The following is a 26549-nucleotide window of genomic DNA, read 5'->3' on the forward strand; positions in this document are numbered from 1 at the left end:
ACTTTTTCATACCACTGTAATGGACAGTTGTTTCTTGGGTTAGTGGGTGGGGGAGCCAAATTAGCGTTACATATATGTATGTTTTATCCTCTTTTTTTACATGGACATGGACTGATTAGAAAGCCCAGATATAATAGGCACAGTGAACCATTGTACCAACCCATGTATTACAGTGTTATTATAAGTAGAGGTCTGATCTTACATCACAATGATGTTAAATCAGCACTTTAGAGAGGGTCTGGTGGATAACTGCACTATTTTCTTTCTTTTTTTTTAAATACAACTCCAGCATGTTAGAGTCAAATCACCTGTGCAAAAAATGCAGTTATGTGTGAATTAATGGAGTATAGTGGATTAATGGTGCTGTCACCACCGAACAGAAAATAAATTGATTGAATTTGAATGATATAAATTGACTGGACGCACAATTTGACATCATATTCCTATTAATTTTTCACAATTGCGTCAGTGTCCAGTTACTTACAGACTGAAGAGTAGAAGCTGACAGATTAATTACTGATCTAAATGACTGGCCTTGAAATAAGTGCTCTGTAGTGAATTTAAAGTCCGCAGGATTTGAGTCATAAGCATTTCAAAGTAAGTATTCATTCAATAGCCATGTGACATACTTAAAATTCCAGTACAAAATGTAAATGTCAGTCACCAAGCAGCATATGATCTCCACTTGAAACCGCAGAAGGAACATTTCACCACAATGCTTTGCTATAAATGCAGCCTGTTAGTCATAGTGTGATTGCAGCACAGTGCAGTGGGTAGTGATCATGACTGGCAGAATCTGGCTAGCGATTCTTGTTACACTTTTGTGCTCAAATCCCTTTGGCCTATTAATTAACAGATACAGCCAAATTGGTCCACAAGTTTAAAATTATTATCAAAAATAAGTAAGAAATGTTGACTAAGGCAACTTGAAGCAACTTAAAGTAGATTTTTTCATAACTGGGTGAACGTGCCAAATCAGATTTTTTCAAATCATATCTGAGCCACTTTCATATGTGGTCCTCAATCGGTTAAGTTTTTGATCCATGGGCATGCAACATGAGTGTAAACGGTCAAATCAGAATTCATGCGTCGTTTTTGCTTTTACTCAAAAACGTGCTTCTCGTACTCACACATCTCTTGGTGCAGCTGTGCAGCAATAGCTGCAAAAACAGCAAAAGCAAACCGCCTGGTCTTTTTTCACCTCCTTGACCTGAGCACTTACTTCAGACCAGCTGTTTTCTCTCCACTACAGCAAAAGATGCTCCACATATGAGCTGCTAACACATCCATTTCCCTTTATAAAGCTACGAGTCATCCCTCAAATATGAGATTTTTTTGTCATTGGTGAAGAAGGTGGCGTTTATTCACGTATCAATGTGCGCATGTGAGAAGTTTAAGGGACAGTTTTGTTCTCATTACACACAGATACAAATCACTTACACTTGTAAATGTGAACCATCAAGATAGCCAAATCCGATCTGAGCAAAAAATCAGATTTGAGCAATGTGGAATGTAACGTGAATATGGCATTAAAACAAATGCCATATAATGAATTAAAAATATATGCAGGATGTGAGTCAGGAGCATTTCAGTATATAAGTGTTCATTCATTTAATGCCAGTACATTCCTTAAATGCCAGTAAAAAATGTAAATGTTCTACAATCAATAAATATAAATGTCAGTCACCAGGCAGCATTGTGATCCCCACTTGGAACCACAGCATAAACATAAACCTCACCAGGAAATGCTCTGCATGAATTCAGCCTGTTGTTTGGTGATTGTATGTTTGCAGCACTGCAGACAGAAGCTCTAAGAATGTGTTTAAACATCCTGACATTCAGGGAAATGAGAGATATTGGATTTTTCTGCTTTATTTTGGAGGCACCCCAATCTGAAAGTCCTCTTTGTTAAGCCTCTGATAGTGTAAGGCAGGCGACGTGCTCTCCAATGCTAATCTTATCCCACTAATTAGTTTTAGGAGCTTGATTTCCAGGAAACCATCGATTAATGACTTGCGTAAGAACAACATGAAAAATGTTACCATGGCATCCGTGTATTCTTCCAGTTTGCTGGAGGACACCTCTTTTTTGTGATGTTGAAACAAATCCTGAAGGAAACTCTGCAAGAAGAACAATGGGAAGGTCAAGAAAATCAAATAACAGACAGCCTGGGCTTATATGATGCAAAAAAACCACCCCTTGCATTAGTTCAGAATCTGTAAGTTTAAAGCCAATTAAAAATGCAGTGTTCCTTACATTGACTTTGACTTTTAATTTGATTGCAGACAGTATAAATCACATATATATCCTGTTTAGTCCACTCAACTTTATTTAATTCCTCCCGAATTTACACGGCCAATTACCCAACCCTCTCATTAGGACTCCCTCTGTAACTATTAATTCCCCAACAACAGGAGTGTAAAGACTAGAACATGCCTCCTCCAACACATGTAAAGTCAACCGCCGCCTCCGAGTAGCATCACAGCGCGCTCTGAGGAAAGCACAGCGACTCGATTCTGATACATCAGCTCACAGACGCCCTGTGCTGATCAACATCACCCTTTAGTAATGTAGGGAGAGAGATCATGGCCAGTTGTGCTCTCTCAGGGCTCTGGCAGCTGATGGCAAGCTACATGAACAGGCAATCTCCTGATCATAGTGGCAGTGCTTAGCCCACTGGACCACTCAAAGCCCCATTTAATTTTTTATATATATACATTCCTGCATTCCTTGTGACAGTACAGATGTTTCCACTATAATGTGGTCCCTTTTTTCACTTAGTAGACGTTTTAGCACTGGTAATTCCAAGCAATAACGTGCTTCATGTGTTATTTTGTCTCATTCATCATGCAAACATGTCTTAAGATGTGCAACAGTGAGGGGTTTTCGCTGTATTTTCCATTTCAAAATTATCTCACTTTATGTACTGGGGACAGGCCAGTTCAGTACACATACTTTGATTTTTTAAATGGTTCAACACAATGATTTGCAAAATATAGTGTACAGACATGTATAAAATATTATAGACCCAGACTTGAGTAAAAGTACTCTAGCAGAAAATGACTTGAAGTGTTCTTTAAGCATCAACCTTAAGTAGAAGTACTAAACTTTTTATGTACTTAAGTATTGCAAGTAGTTTATTCTAAAATGGACTACTCATGTACAGTACTGTGTTCTGTAGTTATTGCAGAAAGCAGTAGAAAGTTCTCAGAGTTAAAGACAGAACGGGAGCAGCGATGTCTGTCTTCTTATAAGAACAGGAGAATTGGAGAATGTGTAGAGAATTTTAAAATAGATAAATAAACACGATAATGACCCTGTATTGTTATGTTTGTAGGTAAAATGGGACAAAATAACCCTTGGAACATTTAATTGCTTTGTGTCTTCAGTACCCAAACATCTTTTTAATGCTGTGAGAAGGAATGGCAACATTAAAAAGTGGTAAATGTTTTTCTGGACCAACTTTTTTTAAATATGTTGCAGGCCTAAAATGCAGGAATGGATATATATACTGAGCAACAAATCGTGAAATATCTTGGGTTTAAAGTTAAAGTAAATGTGAGAAACACTGTGATGTATTTTATTTGCATTTTCCATACTGTCCATACTCTTTTAATTTGGGTTTATATCTACAGTTCACAAATGTGATGCCTGAAAGCAGCCAAACCCCCACATATCTCCGTCACTCAAGCAGCAAAGCCATTTAAATAGTGTATAAAGGTGAGTACTGAATGTACTGACTTTTCAATAGAAGCAGAAAGCTTAAGGCAGTCTGTAGCAGTTGAGATATGCTGAGAACTGGAAGAAGAATCATTGTTCATTTAAGGCAGTAAGAGTTTAAAACTGCCTCAAAGGACTTTGATTAACTTTTTTTGTAAGAACTCGTACAGAATCAGAAACACCAAGCTGTGACTAAGCATCAGCGGAAAAACTGAAAAATGATGAAAAGAAAGGCATAGCATATCCCTCCAGAGAGGAGCTAAAAATAACACCCAAAAGACCACTGAACTAATTCAACAGTTTCTGCCTGTACAAAGAACGAATACACTGGATTTCCATTGTACTACATCCAATCAGAAATCCCCACATCCACTGTCTGAATACTTTCTGAGCTCATCCCTTTCATAACTCCTCTTCATCAATCAAAAGTTTAGAGACACTTATGCAAGGAAACATCTTTTTCAGAGATGCATTTTTCAACAAGACAATGCAAAACCACATAATGCACACATTACAAAGGCATGGCTGTGTAAAAAAAGAGAGTATGGGTAATGGACTGGCCTGCCTGCAGTTCTGATCTGTTCCCAATATAGAAGGTCGTGATTTTTTTTAAATAAATAAAAAAAATGACAACAAATACGTCATGGTGCACACCTTAAGATGTGCCTGCAGGATAAATGGGATAAAAAACACCTGAAAAACACACTTAAATGCTTGATATTTTTAGTGCCAAAAATATCACTAAAAAACAAGTAACAAGATATAGTAGTAAAATACTGTATCTTTATTTTATTGGAGTATTATATATTTTTTTCTCCTACTTCCACTTTTACTTCTCTGCATATTTTCAGAGTTTAATACTTTTACTCCGATACATTTTAACATGCTGCATCATTACTCATTACCAGGGGCGTCCCCAGTCCTTTTTAGGGGCTCAGGAACAGAATAAATGGTATTTCATTGCTCAGTTGCGCTGAAAAATCTATACTGAGTTTTAAATAGCTTTCCAATTTTGGCTATTTAAATTAGACAGGATAACAAAGCTTCAGGAGGTATTTTTTAAAACAAATATTTAAAAAGTGTTTTTATCTTTTTATCTGCTGGAAAGATGTTTATAAAAGTAACACACCTGCCCCCTGTACATTATAGTTTGTGTCTGATTTGAATCTAAATAATTATATTTCTTCTAATATGACACACAGACCCCTCCTAGAAACTCAACATTTATTTACAATCAATACTTTTAGGGGAGGCGGTGTGGCTGGGTTGGACCTGTGCTCAACATTCCTAAACCTCTAAACCTAGAATCCTCCCTGTTTGTTAAAATTATAAAAATGTTAGGAATCATTCCAAACCCACATTATCACTAAAGCCAGAGCAGTAGATGCTCTACACTGTCACCGGGTTTGATTAAGCTGCTCTAGCTTTAGTTGGTTTTACAATAGTGATAGACCAACTAGTGACATTTTATGCTGAATTAAAAATATCCTGTGAAAATATCTTAACGGCTTACTGTTTAGCCTCTCTTTTGTGTAAGTTTTGTGTATGTTTAGTGAGTTTATTTAAGACTTAATGTACATAATTTTACTCTATTCTGTAAATTTCTGTTCTTGTTCTGTTGCTACAGCCAAAGAACTGTGAGTATCCTTTATACTAAATATTCAAAATAATATAAACAATCTGATATTCAAACTTCTGACTTATTTCTGTAATAACTACACAACACAATACTGTACTTTTACTTTTAGTACTTTAGTTAAAAATTTTACAGTAAACTACTTGCAATACTTAAGAACAAAAATGTTTAATACTTTAGTACTTTTACTTAAGTATGATGCGTAAAAAACACTTCAACTTCTTTTCAAGTCACTTTTTTAATAGAGTACTAGTCTGGATCTCTAGTACTTTATACATGTCTGCATCCAACACAAACCCGGCTGTATCAGATGAGCTTCAGTCTTTAATTGTGTATCAACATGATGGAGCTACTGGATAGAGGTTTCTATTTGTATAATGTGAATGATGAGTGTTTATATACAATCTAAAGTGACATATCTCATTAATGTTGCTGTGCTACCTTTAGCTCCACTGCTGAAATATATCCACTGCTGTCCGCATCATACTTCCTCCAGATCTATAAAGAAAAACAGTAAATTACTTAAATAAAAATACAAGACCCGAAACAGTGACATCTTTTAATCAGAAACATTAGGGAGAGTAGAGAGAAGGTGAGGAGTGAAAGAGTCAAACCTCACCTTCATAAACTCCACGCTGTTGTCCAGAGGAGCCTCCCTGCGGAACACCAGCAGAAAGTTCTCATCTTCTGGCAGGATCATATTAGCGAGCTAAAAGGCACACGTACACACACACACACAAAGGAAACAATATAAAGAACAATAAGGTCATAAAGGAATTAGAGCCACATGGCCAACTGCTTAGCTTCACTGAAATCAATTCAAGGTCCAGCCTGAGGCTGCATTGTTCCGTTGAGTGGTCTTCTGGCTAGCAATTTACTTGCCAGATTATTTATATATAGATTAAAAAGCCTCTTAAGGCTCTGAGAGCAAGATTGTCCAGGTCATGCTGAACCTAAGAGACATTTCACTCGGTTAACAAAAGACGGCCACATGGCAAGAATCCACTCCCCATTTCTAATTTGGTTTATAAATTGTAGTCAAGGGCAAAAATACAAGAAATCAGTAGGGAACCATAAGAGCCTTCTAGGCCTTTAGAGAAATACCTATGAGTAGAAAATACATGTATGTAATTTAAACTCTGTGAGGTTTTATTTAGGGATGCATAGATACCATATTTTTTTCCAGCTGAGTACGAGTACAAGTATGTGTATTATACTCATTGATACAGATAATGATACAGGGCATTATGTAGTGTTAGTGTAAAGTTTTGCAGTGCAATAGTTCATTTGGGGTTTTGGAGCTGAAAGGAGGGAGCATTTTTTTTATTTCAAGTTTAACTTGGAATTTGTACTTTTTTACTAGTATTTATTTTTTTACTGCATCCCCAACTTACCCTGTTGCATACTCTCTCTCTCTCTCTCTCTCTCTCTCTCTCTCTCTCTCACTCTCTCTTTTTCAAATCATATTTAAGTCACTTTTTATATGTGGTCCAGAATTCATGCGTCTTTTTGCTTTTATGCATGCGCTATATGCTTCTCTCTCGTACCCGTACTCGCATCTCTTGGTGCATCTCTGCAAAAACAGCAAAAGCAAACCGCCTGGCCTTTTTTTCTCTTCCTTGACCTGAGCATGTGCTTCAGACAAGCTCCACATATGAGCTGCAAATATATATTTCACCTTTATAAAGCTACAAGTCGTCTCTCAAATATGATTTTTTTTTTTTTTGCTGTTGGTGAAGAAGGCAGCGTTTATACTTGTATCAATGTGCACATGTGAGATGTTTCAGGGACAGATTCGTTTACATTATACACAGATACAGCTCACTTACATTTGTGAATGTGAACCGACAAGACAGGCAAATCCGATCTGAGCAAAAAATCTGATTTAAGCAATGTGGCTTGTAATGTGAATGTGGCCTAAAGCACTGAATCACTGAGCAAGACTGAGAACCAGGTGGAGAATGAACCTGCTGAGCGACCACAGGGACAGTAAGCAGGGGAATTTAATGGAGGAAGAAGTGATGAAGAACGCAAACAGCAGATCACATTTAGGCTCCTCACTGACCCTACTACAGTCTGCACTGGACAGCTGCTGTTTAAAGTTTCATTGGTGTCATTATTAATCAAAGCAGTGTGCAACTAATTAATGCACTAAATGTAGGTCTGTTTATCAGGCTTAATATATATTAGCTAACAGAAGTGCAGCATAATATCAAAACTATAACATGAGTCAATAGGCCCGTTTCAATGGGGCAAGCAAACCAAGGGATTTTTTTCTATTTGTTGCCTCAGCGCAAAATTATTCACAATTATGGAGGTTAATACCAATGTAAATTAGCCAAAATATTTGGAATAAAATAATAATAAGTACTTTTTATATTAAGTTATACCTAATTATTATCTTTTTAAAATATTGATTTTTTTTTTTCTTTTCCATGTGAAGTTCCCATTTCAGAAATGAGCAGAGGTGAAGTACACATACTTTGTTACATTACTAAAGTAGAAAATTAGGTTATCTATAGTTTAATTAATAGTAATTTTTATAGTAATTACTTTTTCCTTCTACTGCTTACATTTGTACACAATTATCTGTTCTTTCTAATCCTTACTTTTTAAAAATAGCTTTGACACTCTGTAACAAAGAGGACTGACCCTGTGGTAATGCAAATGAGTGTTTGGTAGTGAAAATCAGGATTAACCACACGAAGAAGAGCCCAAATACCTACAGGTCAGTTCCGCTACCAAAGTTATTTTATTAAATGACCATAACTGTTTTTTGTTTTCTTTTTTTGTGGAGAACTGCACAAAAGTAGTGCACTATAGGACTATAGGAAGTTTTGAAACCAATACTTTGATATTTTTTGACTTGAGGAAGTCATTTTAAACCCTAGTATCTATATTCTACCTGAGTAATAAATGTGAATACTTTTTCTCCTTTTGAGGTTCTGTTCCAGCTTTGATGGTAAAATATAAAATGATTTATTTATAAAGACTGTAAATTTGTTCTATAATGTATTTGAAAAATCCAAAAGTAATGCAAAGTAATCAGATTCTGTTTCTTAAGAACAGTAATCCTTGAGATTACCTTACAATTACATTTTTGAACATTTTACAATTTCACTTGGTTGCATAAAAAGCCAGGTGTGAACCATTTTGATCAGAAAATTGTTTAATAAGACTGGAAGCTACTGGTAGGTAGATATAGGAAGTAAGCATCAGGTTCCATACTGCATTTGTGGTAACGACACAGAGGGCAGATGTATTGTTTATTTTATAGAACTAACAGTTCCCCTTGCAGCTTATGAAAGAAAATTATAAAATATGCAGATTTGGTGGCTGGAATTGGAACTGGATTGGAATTAAGAGAACAAGCTGGGTCCTGCGTGTTACCCCGGTGTTTAGGTGCAAGATTGGACCATCTTTTATTGTCTTATTTCACTGATAACTTTCTATCTCAGACCACATTAAGAGGTGGTCATAACAGATTTTAACCACACCTGTGAGAGGGCTGTTATCCGTCAATGCAAACAATCATTGGCCTTTTAATGTTTTCTCATTTTATGATTATGATCTAATCCACAGCTGATAAGCTATGTTTCGAGTGGGAAACAAGGAGTGTGAAAATGCAGAATATTTAGACAGTGAAATAGTGTAAAATTATTAACAAGTCTGAGAAAACATCAACAAAAAAAAAACTTCAAGTAAATATCAAGTAAAACATAGAAGAATGGGCCTAGGGAACACTGCAGTATTTCAAGGCCAATATTCAGAAGCAATTGTAGCTCATATTCATTCATTAATTCATTTATAAACAGACAGCACCATTTAAAGTGATGAGCAAGCTCAATTAGTTTATTTATTTTTATTAATTTAATTTTTAATTAAAGTTTGTTATGAATAACAAGCAGCCCCCTTCAACCTTACATGAAAAGAAAATGCATTAAAACAGTAAATCACTTAATCAAATTAATTTCCAGCCCTAATTAATTCACTAAAAACTTTCTGTATCATACAGCAATTGGACCAGGGGTTATTTTGCAATGCTGCAGCTACAATAAAAAAATAAAAGAAAATTTTATGTATATTGGCATATAGATTGTGTATTCAGCAAGAGGTCTGAAATATGTATTGTTTCTGCTAAAATGCTAAATAAAAAAATAGATCCAACATGCCTTTTTGTGCTTAAATTATTGTCCAGCCCTAGTTCAGCCCCTACTATTCTATAAGGAGTGAAGTTTCTCTATACATGAAATTGTATGTCCAAACAATGATTAAACCTTAGATTTTTTTTATTTCACACTTCCATGATTTACTTTCTCCCTCCTCCTCAGTAATAGGCCACTAACCCCGAAAACGTTCACTTCATTCCACCACCTGCGCCTTTTCTTTAGACTGCTCTCCCACACGATGAGTCACTCGATTCCTATCAAACCATGTAGCTATATCCTTTCTTGTGTCAAGGACAATATGGAAATGAATGCTTGCAGTTGATGGCTTGGCACCAAAAGTCAAAGAGTGAGAGAAAGCAAGAAATGGATAGAGAAGGACATGGAAAGGCAAAGAGAGAGAGAGAAGGAGGGAGAGAGAGAGGCCTACATCACCCATTGGCCCTAATTACACTGCTTTCCATTAAGACTTGGACCAGACTCAACACTCTTGTTAACAAGATGTGAGTGGGACCAGCAGCCCATAACTCATAACCACAGCCAAGTCCACACTGCAGTGCCAGTTTACAACAGCCTCTTTCTGGAGAACTCCATTAATCCCCACTCTGTACAAATATCTGTGCTTTACTGTAACCCTTTTTGAAGCATTCGTGGAAGATGTACATCAATATATTTTTCCTTCAAGGTTAAAATACACTGTTCTTTAATTAGCCCTTTACTGCTGATCCAAAATAAAAGTATATCTGAATGGGTGTCAGTCATACCTGTATTGTATCACAGGCATCGTCAGAATTAGGGGTGTGCCATATCATATTGTACGCAATAATATCGCCAACAATTTTTGAATATTGTGAATAATATAACACCCTGAAATATCGTGCTGTATCACCCACCCCTAATTATCACATCAGGGCACTACTTTTTTACTGTTTTTAGCAAAAGAAAAATGTTAACTGTTCTCTACATTATATATCTACTAGTGACAGATTAAATCTGTTCAGTATCATTTATTTTACTTTAATCCTGGATATATGGAGATATATGATGTGCATTATTAGTATTATTAGTATCCTGACATTCTGAATCGTTGACTTCTGTTACGAAGGTGTTCCATATCATCTCATATATGCAATAATAAAATGTAATTTTCATTTTTTTGCACTAGTGTTTTCTTGAAATATGTTTTTTATTCAGTATTTTGTCATTTCGATAAAATTCCATAAATATTGTTATTGCAAAAATACATCTAATATTATAAATAATATTATACAAATATAATAAAAATATATAATATTGTGATATTATTTTAGGGCCATATCGCCCACCCCTAGTCAGAATACAAGATGCTGTACAGATACATTTTTGTTGTACTACAACATTGTCCCTTAAAAATTAAAAGTAGGGAAAACAACTGCAAAGGAATAAAGGAATGCAATATAGGAATAAATATACTAATATGTGGCCCTCAACTAAAGGTATTGAAGACATACCCTTGAGGGTGCCATCCAACTGACAAGAGAGAGATACTATGCCAGTAACAGTGTAATTCTTTTTTCTGGCAGTGTGTCGTGTCAGCACATTCTGCTGTAAGTAATGACTCATAAAATAACAGGCACTGCTAGTAATTATATGATGGGATTTCTCAGAGGAGCCATTTGGCAGCAGATATTATTAAAATAAGACCCATCATATATCATTACATAATTAGATGTAGAGTAAATGCATAATTTCCGAGCACAATTTCCATTTATTTGCTAAAATGAATCTTTTGTAATTGGTTAAATTAGGCACATAAATATAGCTGTGCTTAAAATGTGCAGAAGTGTTTTCTTTTATGAGAATTTCTTCACTTATTTTTACTTACAGTACCTAACAAAAGTAAGTACATCCCTCATATTTTTGTAAACGTTTTATATTTTATCTTTTCATGGGACAACACTGAAGATATGACACAATTTAATACAATGTAAAGTAGTCAGTGTACAGCTTGTGTAATAAGTGTAAATTTAATGTGTCCCTCAAAATAACTAAACACACAGCCATTAATATCTAAACCATGTCATTCTGTGTCTCAGTTTCAGGGTGTTTGCAATCTTCTTATTTTATAGGTCATCTTAGAGAAAAACAACAATTATTTTTCTCACATTTTTAGAAAGATTTATTTTGGTGTTAAATCCAGTGGCCAGTATGAGAGAACTAAACCCAAAACACTACATTTAACTCACCTGCTCTCCATTTAGACCTGGAGCCTTGTAACAATGAGTTAACATGACACAGAGAAAGGGAAATTTGTGCACAATCTGGACATTTTTAATTAAGGGTGTACTCACTTTTGTTTAGACATTAACGGTGTTAGTTATTTTGAGGGCACAGCAAATTTACACTGTTATACAAACTGTACACTGACTACTTTACATCACTTATCACATATCACATATCAAAGTGTTTTATCTTCAGTGTTTTGTTCCATGAGAATAAATTATAAAAGATTTACAAAAATGTGAAGTTATACTCACTTTTTTCTTTTTTTCCCCCATTTTTGTCCAATTACCCAACCCACTTATTAGGTCTCCCCCTATCACTAGTGATGCCCCAGCACCAGGAGGGTGAAGACTAACACATGCCTCCTCCTCCTCCGACACAGACGCCTTGTGCTGAGCAACATCACCCTTTGGAGTGATGTGGGGAAAAAGCACCATCTACCCACATAGAGAGAGCAAGGCCAATTGTGCTCTCTCAGGGCTCCATGGTGGATGGCAAGCTACATGAATAGGATTCGAACTGGCGATCTCCTGATCATAGTTAGCCCACTCAAAGCCCTGGGGGTAACCCACTTTAATAGAAACCCATCCTTAATTAGCTCGATCCCCCTGGCATATGATCACAGATTATACCCCAGCTATTGATGCACAGTTATTGTTCACCATCCTTCAGTCCTTCAGTACTGTGTTTTTGGCACTCTTATGCCAGGTTCACACTACACGATTTTGGGCCAGTTTTTCAGTAGCCAACAGTTTTTTGTTGATCGCCGACAAAAAAAACTGCTCAGAGGGAAATTGAGGATCACCCTGCCCTCGTAATGTCGCGTAGTGTGAACTACGCTCGGTCCCCGAGCCATCGCTGACTGATCGCCAACAAGTCACAGACGCCCGACAAATATTTAACATGTTTATTATCTGATTCAGTCGGCGACTAGAACTCAGGAGCAGCGGCTACATACAGCCAATGAGATCACAAAAAGAGAGAACCACGGGTCCAAAACACACCACACTACAATTCCCCCTGTTATATCAGTAAATGACTATTTAATTAAAAATAATTACAAACTAATTGTTCTGAATATTTCTTTAATTTGAGAAAGTTTTAGTTGATGTATTTTACTAAAAAAAAAAAAAAAACTTAGAACGGTTGCCTGTATATTTCAGTTTATCTAAAGAAAAACAAGTTTTACTCTGTACAGCACTAGCATTACTGCTACTGTGAGCTAATTGGTTGGTGAGCTGATCCTAAAGATACAACATGAAAAAAAAAATTGTCTGCAGTACTGAAACCTTTTATAAAGTTTTTTTATGGACATAAGTACATATATCAATATAAAACTGATCAGATTTTGCTCAGTTGCTTCATATGAACCCTCAACAACTGAAGAACTCAGGATTACAGCACAACCAGTTGAGTAGTGTGAACAGCACAAAGACTGAAGACTCGAAAAGTTGTGTAGTGTGAACCTGGCATAAGCTGGATAGTTTTCAAAGTGAGCCATTCTCAACCTAACAGAGAGTCTGACCAGCATCGCGCCCAGTAACATAACACTACCATGTCCGTGCTATTGCAGCAATGAGAATGGTCCGCCAATCAAATACTGTCTGTACTGTAAATAGTGAAGATAGAGCACATAAAGTATAAAGTGGTCAGTGGGAGTAAAGCAGGATGTTGGTTCCCCAAATTGCCCTAAACTGTCCATCTAGACTGTCCGTCTGGAAGCCACTGTCGCCTTTGTTTACAGTGATGTGGGTAATGAAATCGTATTGCTTTTAGTGATGAATACATGTTCTGTTTGGGGGAGCATCAATGGAATTTACAGTGTCACCAGACTCTGAACCAAAAAACATAATTCTTGAAAATTAACGGTGTGAAATCTGATGTTTTTGAAAATTTTCCTTCAAATATTAAGATATTTAAAATGCAGGTATTGAATTTTTAAACGGTTAATAGTCAAAATTTCAGGAAAAACAAAAATTCAGTTACAAAGTATTTAAAGTAAAAAGAAATCATGTAACAAAAATATATATATATATTTAGGATGAAAAAATTCAGGTTGTAAAAACCCATAAGTATCCCCAATACTGGTAAACGGGACACTAACAACTCTAAGAGCTGTGCAGTAAATCCTGCGGTCACATGTTACCTCCAACTAGCATTCTTTTCATCAGGGTAATGCTCATCCATAAACAGCAAGGGTTTTACAGATGTCTCCCCGGATTGCAACACTTTCTTGCCTGTTCCTTGCATGTTTGGCAGTCAGCTATTGCTTGCTTGGATGCTAGCTTTGTCAACTTATGGTTGTGCAGGATCTACAGGCCCATCTGCAACATATGTGAGCAAATGTGCCTCAGGATGCCCTATGGAACCTGTATTTCTCCTTACCCAAACGTGCCTCACATGGAACCCAGGATTGAGGCAGCCCAACAGGGTACTGGAGCCTCCGTTTATTTGTACAGTTTCCTCCAATATCTTTTAGGTCTAATATTGTATTGACTTATATTTATGATCATTACATTCTCACACAAAGTTTAATTTCCCTCCAACTACTCCTTTTTCATAAATGTTTTGGTCAGTGAGTGACTGTACACTAGACTTTCTTGTAAACGGGAGAGATTATATTAAATATGATGCAGGCGAAAGACTTTTAGCACTCAGTTCATAGCTGGAGGTGCTTCAGTGACAGCTACCACTTATTAGAACCACAATGTACACTTGATTGATTTTTTTTTCTTCTGTACAGATCTGTTGGGAAGCTTTCAAAGCTGATGCAATATATGATTCAGTGTACTTTTATTTAGCTGTTTCTTAGAAATGGGATATATAGTGTGCGGCTTTACAAAGTGGGTAATGTAAAAGCATCCTTTTCTTGTTCATTCATTCTTAGAAGCTGAACTCAACCTGTGGTTGGTAGATGATGCATGCAGGACTCCTTTCATAGCTCTGAAAAAAACATTGAACTAGATTTTGACCATTAGGTTTCTGTCAGCTGTGGAAATCAAAACTACCAGCACATATCACTACAAAGTGACATGGTTGGCCACTGTTAGGCTTTTACAATAAATATTGCCTGTTGGACACACATTAACTATTCCAACTATTGGAAATAATTACTATATCAATAACGGTGGGCGATTTAGCCCTAAAATAATATCACAATATTATTAGCAATGTTTGTTTGTTCATTTTAAGAATAAACTATCGCAACAAGATAAATGTTAGCTTTACTTCATGTAGGTATAATGGCAACAGCAAAAATAAAGAAATCTGTAAACATTTGTCTATTTTGTAAAGAGTAACTCAACTAAGACTAAGAAGATAAAAAAAAAATGCAAATGCAAATATGCAATGCATGCATATAAACTAGATTTGTAACCAAATTATACCAAAAACATACCCTTGAAGCTTCACAGTAAATAAGACTAAATACTAATTTTATCACAAAATGTATTTTGTAAATTATAATATTAGTGTGTCACAATATACTGTGTCTGTTATGATGTGGCACACCCCAAAGAGCAATCAAAGTAGACCAAGATAAATCTTAAGCCAATCATACACACTAACATGTGTTTCTCAGCAGAGTTAGAACACTGGCCAGCGTGCTCATGGCAAGGCAATGTAAATTATTGGAGTTTGCACAAGGCCTGGTAATGTATGATTTATGAGCAAGGGGTTACACATGCTGGGTGTGTGAGTAATGGATTCTGACAATTGACTGTTGTCTAGACTCAGTCAGTGGCGCATCTGTGTTTTTTGCCGCCAAGATAGCAACACCAGAAATGTACCTGAACACACCTCCCTTCCAGACCACCACGCCCATCAGTGTAGATTTATTCCTAACAGCATGAGTACAAGACGTGAAAATAGACTGTTGACGGGGTGTAAGGTAGCAAAGCGCATCGTGACGCGCCTTGCACAAGGTGTACGGAAGGGCCTTTTTTCTAAATGGTAACCAAAAAATACAAAAAGCGATAATTATTTTCACATATCTTAATTATTTAACAGCAGACATGAGTAATCTCATTCTCATACTGTCACCATGAGAAACTCTTTTTGGAACTTCTTGAAGCAAACAATGGGCATTTTGTTTGTCGCTCCTTATTAAGAATAAAATCAACCGCATTACTTGTGCTTAAATACAAATATTTTTCCTAAGCATAATGCTGGATGCATTTCATTGTTTAAAAGTTCTTTTTAAAAAAAATATCAGTATTAGGCTGGCAAAATTACATTTATATATAATTCTTATACTAGCTACTGCAGATAGTGGAGGCTGAGGAAGAGTTTCATGTGCAGCATCATATAAAATTCAGAGAGACCTATTGTATTTCCCAAAGAAAAATAAAAAGTGGATTTTAGCTGAATGAAACCTTTAAAATCTCAGTTAGGGGTGTGCTATATCATATCGTATGCAATAACATTTTTTTTTTAGTTTGTTGCAGTAGTGTCTTCTTGAAATATATTTTTATTCAGTGTTTTGTTATATTGCCAAGAGAATTGTTTACATAAAAATGCCATAAAATATTGTGATATTATTTTGGGGCCATATCGCCCACCCCTAGTTTAAATATAACTGTGGAATAGTTTAGCATAGTTGGAGAATGTAAAAGGAGAGGGTTGTACCTCCTGGATTTGTAGGCGGCCGTCAGCAGTGACATCGTAGGCGGACATAAACCTGGCCTTCAATTGCTGCACTTTCTCCTCTGTTACGTTATCCTGAAGAAGAAAGAGCAATTCAAGTCAGTTACCATGACCACTCACTCACACACTTTCTCTCGCACACTCTCTCTCTCTCTCTCTCTCTCTCTCTCTCTCTTCCACTCCCATCACACACTTTCATTTACACAACAGAAATGCATTCAGGTAGTAAACAGGTGCGTCAATGGGGTTTCCGTTTAAAGGAAGTGCCCTTTAAAATAAACGCATTTCCTCAAAATAAAATAACTAAAACAACAGTAATAAAAACATCATCTTGTAAAGTGTTGGCTTATTAAATAAAATGCAACAAAAATGATTCTCATGAAAACCATATAGAGTATAAGGTTCAAAATGATTTTGTGTTAAACAGCATAAAAACGTCTAATACGTGGTTTCTGTGTGAATTATTGACAATTTCCTGCTTCCAACAGATCAGTTCCAACTTCCAGATGAGATCAGGTCAAGAACTGACTGGTTACCTGCCTCCTAATATGTACATCCCAACTTTTCAACAAGATCAACTATATACACTTCAGCTTTCAGCGGTTATAACTTTATGGTATGTGTAAGACAGTAAATGTTTGAGCTCACAAATTGAATAAAAAACTGGACGGGCAGAAGTCCTTCCATATGTGAGCGCTTAGTTGGACACTTTATTAAAGTTTCCTGATGTAGAACGCACATCATCCGAATTTTATGGCAAGAGGGCACCCTAACAGGAACTCACCAGCCTACAGTGTACAGTACAATAGAGTGCAGTGCAGTGTGTGTTTTAGGAGAGCATTTCAGTTTCTGAATCAGTTTCTCTGATTTTGCTATTTATAAGTATATGTTTGAGTAAAATGAACATTGTTGTTTTATTCTATAAACTACAGACAACATTTCTCCCAAATTCCAAATACAAATATTGTCATTTACAGCATTTATTGGCAGAAAATGAGAAAAGTCTGAAATAACAAAAAGGTGCAGAGCTTTCAGACCTCAAATAACGCAAAGAAAACAAGATTAATTCATAATGTTTCAGACAATATTTAGTGGAATAACCCTGGATTTTAATCACAGTTTTCATGCATCTTGGCATGTTCTCCTCCCCAGTCTTACACACTGATTTTGGATATCTTTATGCCTTTACTCCTGGTGCAAAATTTGGTTTGATGGCTTGTGACCATCTATCTTCCTCTTAATTACATTCCAGAGGTTTTCAATTTGGTCTCTTATTTTTTTTCCAGAGCTGTATGTGTGGGGTCTGTCGTGTTAACCAGACATAACAGATTTTAGCTAATTTCTCTATCACCCTGAGAGCAACCTTCTCCTAAACAGATTTAGATTTTAACAGATTAACAAATTATTTACTCCATTTAAAACTGTTAGATTCCATTGCTGAGCGTAATGAACCAGTGTATAATAGTTGGAATTAATTAAGCTGTTCATTAATAAGTCACTTAAAGGCAATGCTCTAATGCCTGATGACTTATAAAGTGGTTAGGTAGAATCCATGTTGTCAAGCAAATATTTGAAGCATTAGAAATGCAAGCACTTGACCTTGCTTCTTATAATATGTATCATCATGCAAGTGCCATGGTATCTTTCAATATGTCTAACCTCGGTTTCCTGAAGACCTAAAGTGTGGCTTCCTGTGAAGAACCATGTTGAAGTTATGCATGGTTTTCAGTGCATGCAAAACCATGCAACAAGGCTGTTGGCAAGATGCTTTAAAATTTACATTTACATAAAAGAATTAGGACACCCTTTAATTCCTTTTCCTTCATGCACATATGTAATCATTTGGAGTTTATGAAAGTTCCATGTATGTGATATGCAATTAAATAATTATTGTGAATTGTGAATATTCTCATAACAATTTAGCAGTCTGTAAGCACTTCAGTAGGATAAAGAGCTGGGCTTTGATCATTCCAGAACTCTCCAGAATTCCTTGGTTAATTTACTATAATGTTTGTTATGTAATGTTTACTGTAATTTGGGTTATTGTCATGTTGCGTGGTCCACCTTGACTTCAGCTCGACTTTTTGGACACATGGTGTCAAGTTTTAGTCATGTAATTGTTTCACATGGCTAGATCTTTTCATATTTTCCTTAAGGTCAATCCCTCAGAGCTCCATAACTGGATATTGTCTGCTGTTATAACACAATTTAACTAATCTGCCCAATAGTCCTAACAAACCTATTAAAAAAGGAATTAAAATGTGTAATTAACCTTGACTGCTTCCCTGCAAGTACAATAAGTCTTTGCTGAGGTTTTCAATATTTAAACACCATAAAAAGGCAGAATCTATTTTAAAAGGAAACTAATAATGGGGTGTGTGAGGTCTTTACACAGCTCTACACGGTCACATCAGTTTTCTATGTTATTTACTACCAGCAGCATGGCACCAGATCAAGATTAATAATTTGCAAATGTAACGGGACAGATCATATATCATATTTAAAATAATTTAATCTCAGAAACTGGTGGCTGAATGATCAGGGTGGGTAAGTCCATTATCGGAATCACACTATAAATCACACTTCCTCCTTCAGAGCATCCTTACTGCAGGTTTCAGCTTCAACACAGGGATGTAACTGTTGCACTACTCGTCTCTACTTCCGGCGCCGACGCGAGTGGCTGCCTGTTCCAGTAGCTCCGTCTCTTTGTGTGTTTTTCTGAGTTTTTTTACGTTTATTTATCGTCTCTGTGCTACTACACACGTCTAGTGTGCATCTTATTTATATCCTAAGGATATTTTTGGTGTAAATATGCGGGGCAGCGAGGAATACCGTGTTTATTCCCGGGAAGAACTGCTAGCCCTCCGACCCGCGGGACGTGGGGGCATTGTCCACACAATACCGGATGATCTGAGGAGGAGGTACCGAGGTTGCAGGGCCGGCGCTATGCTAAAGGCTAAGCTAAAGGCTAAGAAGTCGGAGCAGCGCTGGAGGTACAAACCCTCAGTTCCGTCGGTGGTTATGGGGAATGTTAACTCACTGACCAACAAAACCGACGAGCTAGCCTGTCTGGTGAAGAATCAGAAGCTCTACAGGGAGTGTAGCATGCTGTGTTTCACAGAGACCTGGCTCACCCCCGACACGCCGGATGCTAACGTGCAGCTACCCGGCTTTTCTTCAGTGAGGGCGGATCGGGACCCGGTGCTTTGCGGGAAGCGGAAAGGTGGAGGAATCGCGCTGTTTATTAACAACAGATGGTGCAACCCTGGACATGTGTACGTGAAGGAGGTGATCTGCTGTCGGGATATTGAACTGTTAGCGGTGAGTCTCCGACCTTATTACATGCCGTGGGAGCTCTCTCACGTGATCCTCGTGTGTGTTTACATCCAGCCGAGAGCGGACGTGCAGGCGGCGTGTGACGTCATCCACTCCACCGTCGCAGCGCTGCAGACACAGCACCCTGACGCCTTCTATGTGATCACTGGTGACTTTAATCACGTAACGCTGGACTCTACCCTGCCTGCCTTTTTCCAGTTTGTGGACTGTCCCACCAGGAAAAACAGGACCATAGACTTGCTGTATGCTAATGTGAAGGATGCATACAGGGCTATTCCACTACCACCGCTGGGGAAATCAGATCACAATCTGGTGTTCCTGCAGCCTCAGTACAAACCACTGGTACTGAGGCAGCCCACTACCACACGCTCATTCAGAGTCTGGTCTCCTGAAGCAGAAGAAGCCCTAAGGGACTGCTATGACACCACTGACTGGAGCGTGCTGCTGCACCCACATGGTGAGGACATTGAGGGGGTGACTCACTGTGTTACGGACTACTTGAATTTCTGTATGGATGTTGCTGTTCCCACAAAGACTGTACGCTGCTTTCCAAACAACAAACCCTGGATTACCAGCTCCGTCAAGGACCTCCTCAACCAAAAGAAGAGGGCGTTCAAAGACGGAAACTTGGTAGAGCTGAAGCGCGTACAGGGGGAACTCAAGGTACGTCTTAAAGAGGCCAAGGAGTCTTACAGGAAGAAGGTGGAAAGAAAGCTGCAAGACAACAACATGAAGGAAGTCTGGGGTGCAATGAAAACCATCACTGGGTGCAAGAACAACAACGGCAACCCAGTAGATGGCGGTGTGGACAGAGCAAACCAGTTCAACAACTTTTACAACAGGTTTGACTGTCCTGCTCCTGCTGCCCCCTCCTCCTACCCTCCTGCAGCATCACCAACATCTTCTCCATCTCTACCATCATCACCACCATCTCCATCACCTTCAACTCCAACTCCACCATCTTCATCACCACCACCATTACCCTCACCTCCATCTTCATCAACATCATCACCGTCATCACCGTCATCATCATCACCACCACCCTCACCTCCTCCATCATCATCTTCATCACCATCAGCACAATCACCCTCACCTCCACCATCTTCATCAGCACCATCATCACCCTCACCTCCACCATCTTCATCATCACCACCATCAACACTATCAGCTGGCAGACAAATCATCTCCTCCAGTCCACAAACCTTTACTGCTGACCAGGTCAGGAGACAGCTGAGGAGACTTCACCCCAGGAAGGCAGCTGGCCCGGACAGAGTGTGCCCCAGAATGCTCAAGGCTTGTGCTGTTCAACTGGGTGAGCCCCTCCAACATGTTTTTAACCTGAGTCTGCGTATAGGGAGAGTTCCTGCCACGTGGAAGACAACCTGTCTCATTCCTGTTCCCAAGAAGGCACACCCGAAGGAGCTGAATGACTACAGGCCTGTTGCTTTGACATCTCATGTGATGAAGACCATGGAGCGACTGCTGCTGGACCAACTCAGACCTCAGGTCCACCATGCTGAGGACCCACTGCAGTTTGCGTACCGGGAAAAGGTGGGAGTGGAAGATGCCATCCTCTATCTCCTGCACAGAGCTCACTCTCATATGGACAAGGGGGGAGGTGCTGTGAGGGTCATGTTCTTCGACTTCTCCAGTGCCTTCAACACCATCCAGCCCCTACTACTGAGAGACAAGCTGATGGAGATGGAGGTGGATATGCACCTGGTCACCTGGATCACTGACTACCTTACTGGGAGACCACAACATGTCAGGATCAGGGACTGCTCCTCTGATACAGTGATCAGCAGCACAGGAGCACCACAGGGGACTGTTCTCTCTCCAGTCCTGTTCACACTGTACACATCAGACTTCAAATACCACTCGGAGTCATGCCACATGCAGAAGTTCTCTGACGACACTGCAATTGTGGGGTGTGTGCGTAATGATGATGAGAGGGAGTACAGAAGCCTGGTTGAGGAATTTGTGATGTGGTGCAAGATGAACCATCTGCAGCTGAACATCTCCAAAACCAAGGAGATGTGCATAGACTTCAGGAGGTCCAGGCCCTCTGCTCAGCGGCCAATCTCCATCGAGGGGGTCGACGTGGAGGTGGTCAAATCCTACAAATACCTTGGTGTGCACCTGGACGACAGGCTGGACTGGTCAGTGAACACTGACTCCCTCTACAGGAAGGCTCAGAGCAGACTGTACTTCCTCAGAAGGCTCAGGGCTTTCAACATCTGCCAGAAACTCCTCCTGATGTTCTACCAGTCTGTGGTAGCCAGCGTCCTCTTTTACGCTGTAGTGTGTTGGGGAGGCAGCATCAGCAAGAGGGATGCTGGACGACTGGACAGGCTGATGAGGAAAGCTGGTTCTGTGCTGGGATTAGAGCTGGAGTCCTTAACACCACTGGCAGAGAGGAGAGCCCTCAGTAAGCTGCTGAACATCATGGACAATGTTCACCACCCTCTGCACAGCACCATCACCAGGCAGAGGAGCTCATTCAGCGGCAGACTGCTGTCCCAGTCCTGCTCCACAGACAGACTCCGAAAGTCTTTTGTTCCTCAGGCCATAAGACTGTTCAACTCCTCTCAGCACAGCAAACTAAAGACTCTGTGAAACTTTTTCATTCCGGCCACTCTGGCCACACCATGGACACACCCCCAGCTATGGACACACTCTCAGACTTGCTGATGCCTAGAACACTTTTTATAGTTCTACCATATTTTGCACTAGTAGTTCATTCACTAGTTAATTCATCTACTGTTTACGTATCTTTTGCACTGTTTACGTATCTTTTGCACTGCTTAATTTAATTTAAATTATTATATAACTGTGTATTTGCACTTTCTGTTTGGCTGACATCAGTTATCCTCACATTATGCACATCAACTGGTGTTCACTGTCTATTGTGTTCAACTGCACTACCTCCATTCTCCATCTCCATTACACACACACACACACGAAGACTGTACATTTACACTGTATATTCTATTTCTTATTTGATTGTATTTATATGTATCTTTATATTTTATATTTTATCTTTTTTAACTTTGTGTATTGTGTAACCTGCTGCTGGATGCCAAGAATTTCCCCCCGGGGATCAATAAAGTATCTATCTATCTATCTATCTATCTATCTATCTATCTGTCTGTCTGTCTGTCTGTCTGTCTGTCTGTCTGTCTGTCTGTCTGTCTGTCTGTCTGTCTGTCTGTCTGTCTGTCTATCTGTCTCCATCACTAGTGAGCAGCCAGGAATGTTTCTTTCTTGGCTGAACTGAGTATAAAATTAAAAATATTGGATCATTATTATGAGATGCTCATCCTCAACAAGTTAATTTGGATATGTTTGGATAAGTGAACAAGAAAATGGTTTGAGGCATCCTAAATTAATTATTTATCAATTAAAGTTAATTAATGTATATGATACAGTGTTACTATTGAGCTATTCAAGCTATTTTAATCACCTTATCTGTCCAAGGGGATCAGTCATTAATCTACAATAATTAAATACATGAATCAGAAAGAAACAAAAAATAATAATTTAGTTATGTTTAATTTTCCCAAAAATCATTTTACATTACATTTTATAATCCAGTGCACCTTATGTATGAATTTTACCAGTCAGGTTGTAAAAAGCAGCAAAGCCACTCTGTTGAAGTACAGCGTTATACAGGGGTTTTAGTTAAATTCTCCAGCAGTATTAGCATTAGCTGCTAACTGCAGCGCCTTTCAGAGGTGAGTATAATCAGCCTGTAGCCTGCTGCTAACCCTAACTAGCCCTGCTGGAGCAGTATTAGCATTAGCCGCTAACTGCGCTAGGCGGTAGCTCTTTCGCTATTCAGAGGGGAGTATATCAGACTGTAGTCTGTGTGTTTACTTTGTTAAAACAAGCTACGTGGGATGAACCACTAGCTAATACTGCCCTGGCTTACCGGAACACTCAGGGTTCCTCAGTGTAGCTCTGTCAGGCGGCATTTACTAGCGCTAACTGCGGCTAGCTTGTGGTTAGCCTTTATACTAATGCTGCTCCACCCACCCTTCAGACACCCTGAAAATATAAGCTTACTGTAAATAAAAGAAAGCACATTACTCACTCAAATAAACAGGTTTCAGATTAACATTCAATGTTCCTAAAAAGACTTAAAAATATATATTTTTTTCAAAACTAACAGTTTTGTTTACCTAGCTTAGCTTTAGTTAACTGAGTTAGCCCCCTACCTAAACTACCACTCAGTGGCAAGACCTGCTAAATTATAAGGAAAACATGGCGACAGCCCCGTTCCCTACCTAGTGTCGCATAATGCGCCTTACGTATGAAAATAGTAAAGATCAATGAACGTCTATTTTTTATTTTGTCTTTTAGAATTGCCCCAGAATATAACCAATTCTTTTAAGCAGTAGTTTTTAAATATGGGGGATTTGGAGACCTGTCTGGTGAGAATGTGTAATTGCAGCGACTATGCAGAAAAGTACTTTTTAAATGATTTTGTGTTGTGGTGTGATCCCCTTGGCCACAGTTGCCAGATCCTCTTTCTGAGGCTGTGCTTGTGACCTAAGTATGTAAAAACGTGATGTGGCCAAAAAAAAAAAGAAGAAGAAAAAAATCTAAAACTTCCACCAAGACCTACCAGACCACTCTGTTTTTAGAATGGAAACATTAGATGTTCAGAGATGGTAGCACCAGCTCACTAATACAATTTACAAGAATATTCTGCCCCCTCCTCACTAGGGATGGACAATAATTCAATATTAAAATAGATTGTAATAGAAAATGACTCAATAAAAGGATATGACTTTTTATGAATGAATATTTTAGTATACATTATTAACAGCATCTATCACCCCCCCTTACTTTCATTACCGGAAGCATTACATGAGTTAACAAACTTAGTTTTCAGGAGTTTGCAGATACACCAGTGGACATTCTTGGTCCTTTTTCTGTTGGTTTTATATATTTTATATCAATAAAGAATTACTGTATATTGAATTGCCCTGAATGAAGGAATATATTGTGATATATAATTTGCCCATATTAAGCATACCATCCAGACTTTTTAATAAAAAAAAAAGTGTGGCATATTACTGGTTACCAAAAATGTAATCAATCGTATGCCACAGATCCACCACACAATTTAAAGAATTAAAATACATGAACACTCCTTTAATATAACCTTGTAATAGTAATTACATGTGCATGTCTCATACCCCTGGTCTCAGTTTGGTCATCATATGACGAAAGAAGGCGTCCAGCTCCTTCCCCTCAATGTAGCCGTTATCTGAAACACACAAAAACTCATTTCTCAGCTGCTGCACTCATTTATTATACTTATTACACCTGAACAAGTGGAGAAATCCTTTAACAGCTCAAGTGACTAACTCCTGCAGATTCATGTAAAGATCCACCAAACTCACCATCTGCATCAAAGTGTTGCCAGATCTGTAGAAAGCCCGCAGCGTCCAGGTTGTCCAGATCACAGTCCATTGCTGCAGGTCAGAAGGAGCTGAGAGCTGTGCTGTAGTGAGGGTGATAGTGAGTGAGAGGGTAAAGCTGGTGCAGCAGCTGTTCAGCAGCTTCAGGCAGAGACTGTGGAAGTGACTGGGTGCTGTTGCTGCACGGCTGCAACCAAAACTCCACCTCTTTTTGCTTTTCTGGTTTTTTTTTTTTTTCTGTTACAGTGAGAATGGACCTGGTTGAAAACAAAACCGTTTTCTTTACCAACAGAAAATACCAAGCTACAACCCAGAACTATTATTAATGCTTGATTTTTAAACATGTTTATATTTTGTAGGTTTTTTTGTGTTAATGTAAGATATGTTGCTTTCTTTTAAATAAATATCAGCAATATTGACTTAGGGGGGAAATGAAAAATGTTGCCTTCAGGTCACTATGGGTCTAGTCCATAGTGCTGTCAATGTTAATGTGGTAGCTTTAATACATTATTTATTTTTACACAAATAAATGTTTTTATTTCACTCTATATACAGAGCCTAATGAGATACAGCTCTGGAAAAATAAGAGAGCACTTAAAATGAGTTTCTTTGATTTTACCAAATTAAAAACCTCTGGAATATAATCAAGAGAAAGATGGATGATTACAAGCCATCAAACCAAGCTGAACTGCTTGAATTTTTGCACCAGTTATCCAAAAGCAGTGTGTAAGACTGGTGGAGGAGAACATGCCAAGTTGCATGAAACTGTGATTAAAAAACAGTGTTATTCCACCAAATATTGATTGCTGAACTCTTAAACCGTTATGAATATGATCTAGTTTTCTTTGAATTATTTGAGGTCTGAAAGCTCTGCATCTTTTTTGTTATTTCAGCAATTTCTTATTTTCTGCAAATAAATGCTCTAAATGACAATATTTTTATTTGGAATTTGGGAGAAATGTTGTCTGTAGTTTATAGAAAAAACAACAATGTTCATTTTGCTCAAACATTTACCTATAAATAGCAAAATCAGAGAAATTGTTTCAGAAACTAAAGTGGTTTCTTAATTTATTCCAGAGCTGTATTAGAGGTTAAATTAAGTTTAATTTTGTTCTGCTGAGTTCAGCTGGTAGATTACTTTTTATATATGTTGTAATATGGATAAAATATCATAACTAACTGACTACACATCCCTTGTTTTTTTTTTCCTGTATCTCTTCACACTTGCATACACACAGCTGCTGCTCCTATTATTTCTGTATAGATTCAGTTTCCTCCCTTACCTGAATGTATCCACCTGCTTATCTGTGAAAAGGTGTTGAAACTAAACCATGGTGGAGTTGCAAAGCTCTCTGT

At 38.1% G+C, this 26549-nt stretch overlaps 1 protein-coding gene across 1 annotated transcript in view; it reads right to left on the reverse strand.

Moving 5' to 3' along the window:
- Positions 1-25369, reverse strand: part of LOC103030695 (secretagogin) — a 41566-nt gene extending 16197 nt beyond the window's left edge. Inside the window, exons 1-6 of the mRNA XM_007256827.4 lie at positions 25176-25369; positions 24969-25039; positions 16411-16503; positions 5976-6065; positions 5798-5854; positions 2043-2120 (exon numbers count right to left, since the gene is read on the reverse strand). Of these exons, the coding sequence (XP_007256889.3) occupies positions 2043-2120; positions 5798-5854; positions 5976-6065; positions 16411-16503; positions 24969-25039; positions 25176-25245 (459 nt within the window). The 5' untranslated portion in view covers positions 25246-25369. The remainder of the gene's footprint in view (positions 1-2042; positions 2121-5797; positions 5855-5975; positions 6066-16410; positions 16504-24968; positions 25040-25175) is intronic.
- Between the last annotated feature and the right edge of the window lie 1180 nt (positions 25370-26549).

This window comes from Astyanax mexicanus, chromosome 6, assembly GCF_023375975.1.
Source record: "Astyanax mexicanus isolate ESR-SI-001 chromosome 6, AstMex3_surface, whole genome shotgun sequence".
Classification (NCBI taxonomy): domain Eukaryota; kingdom Metazoa; phylum Chordata; class Actinopteri; order Characiformes; family Acestrorhamphidae; genus Astyanax; species Astyanax mexicanus.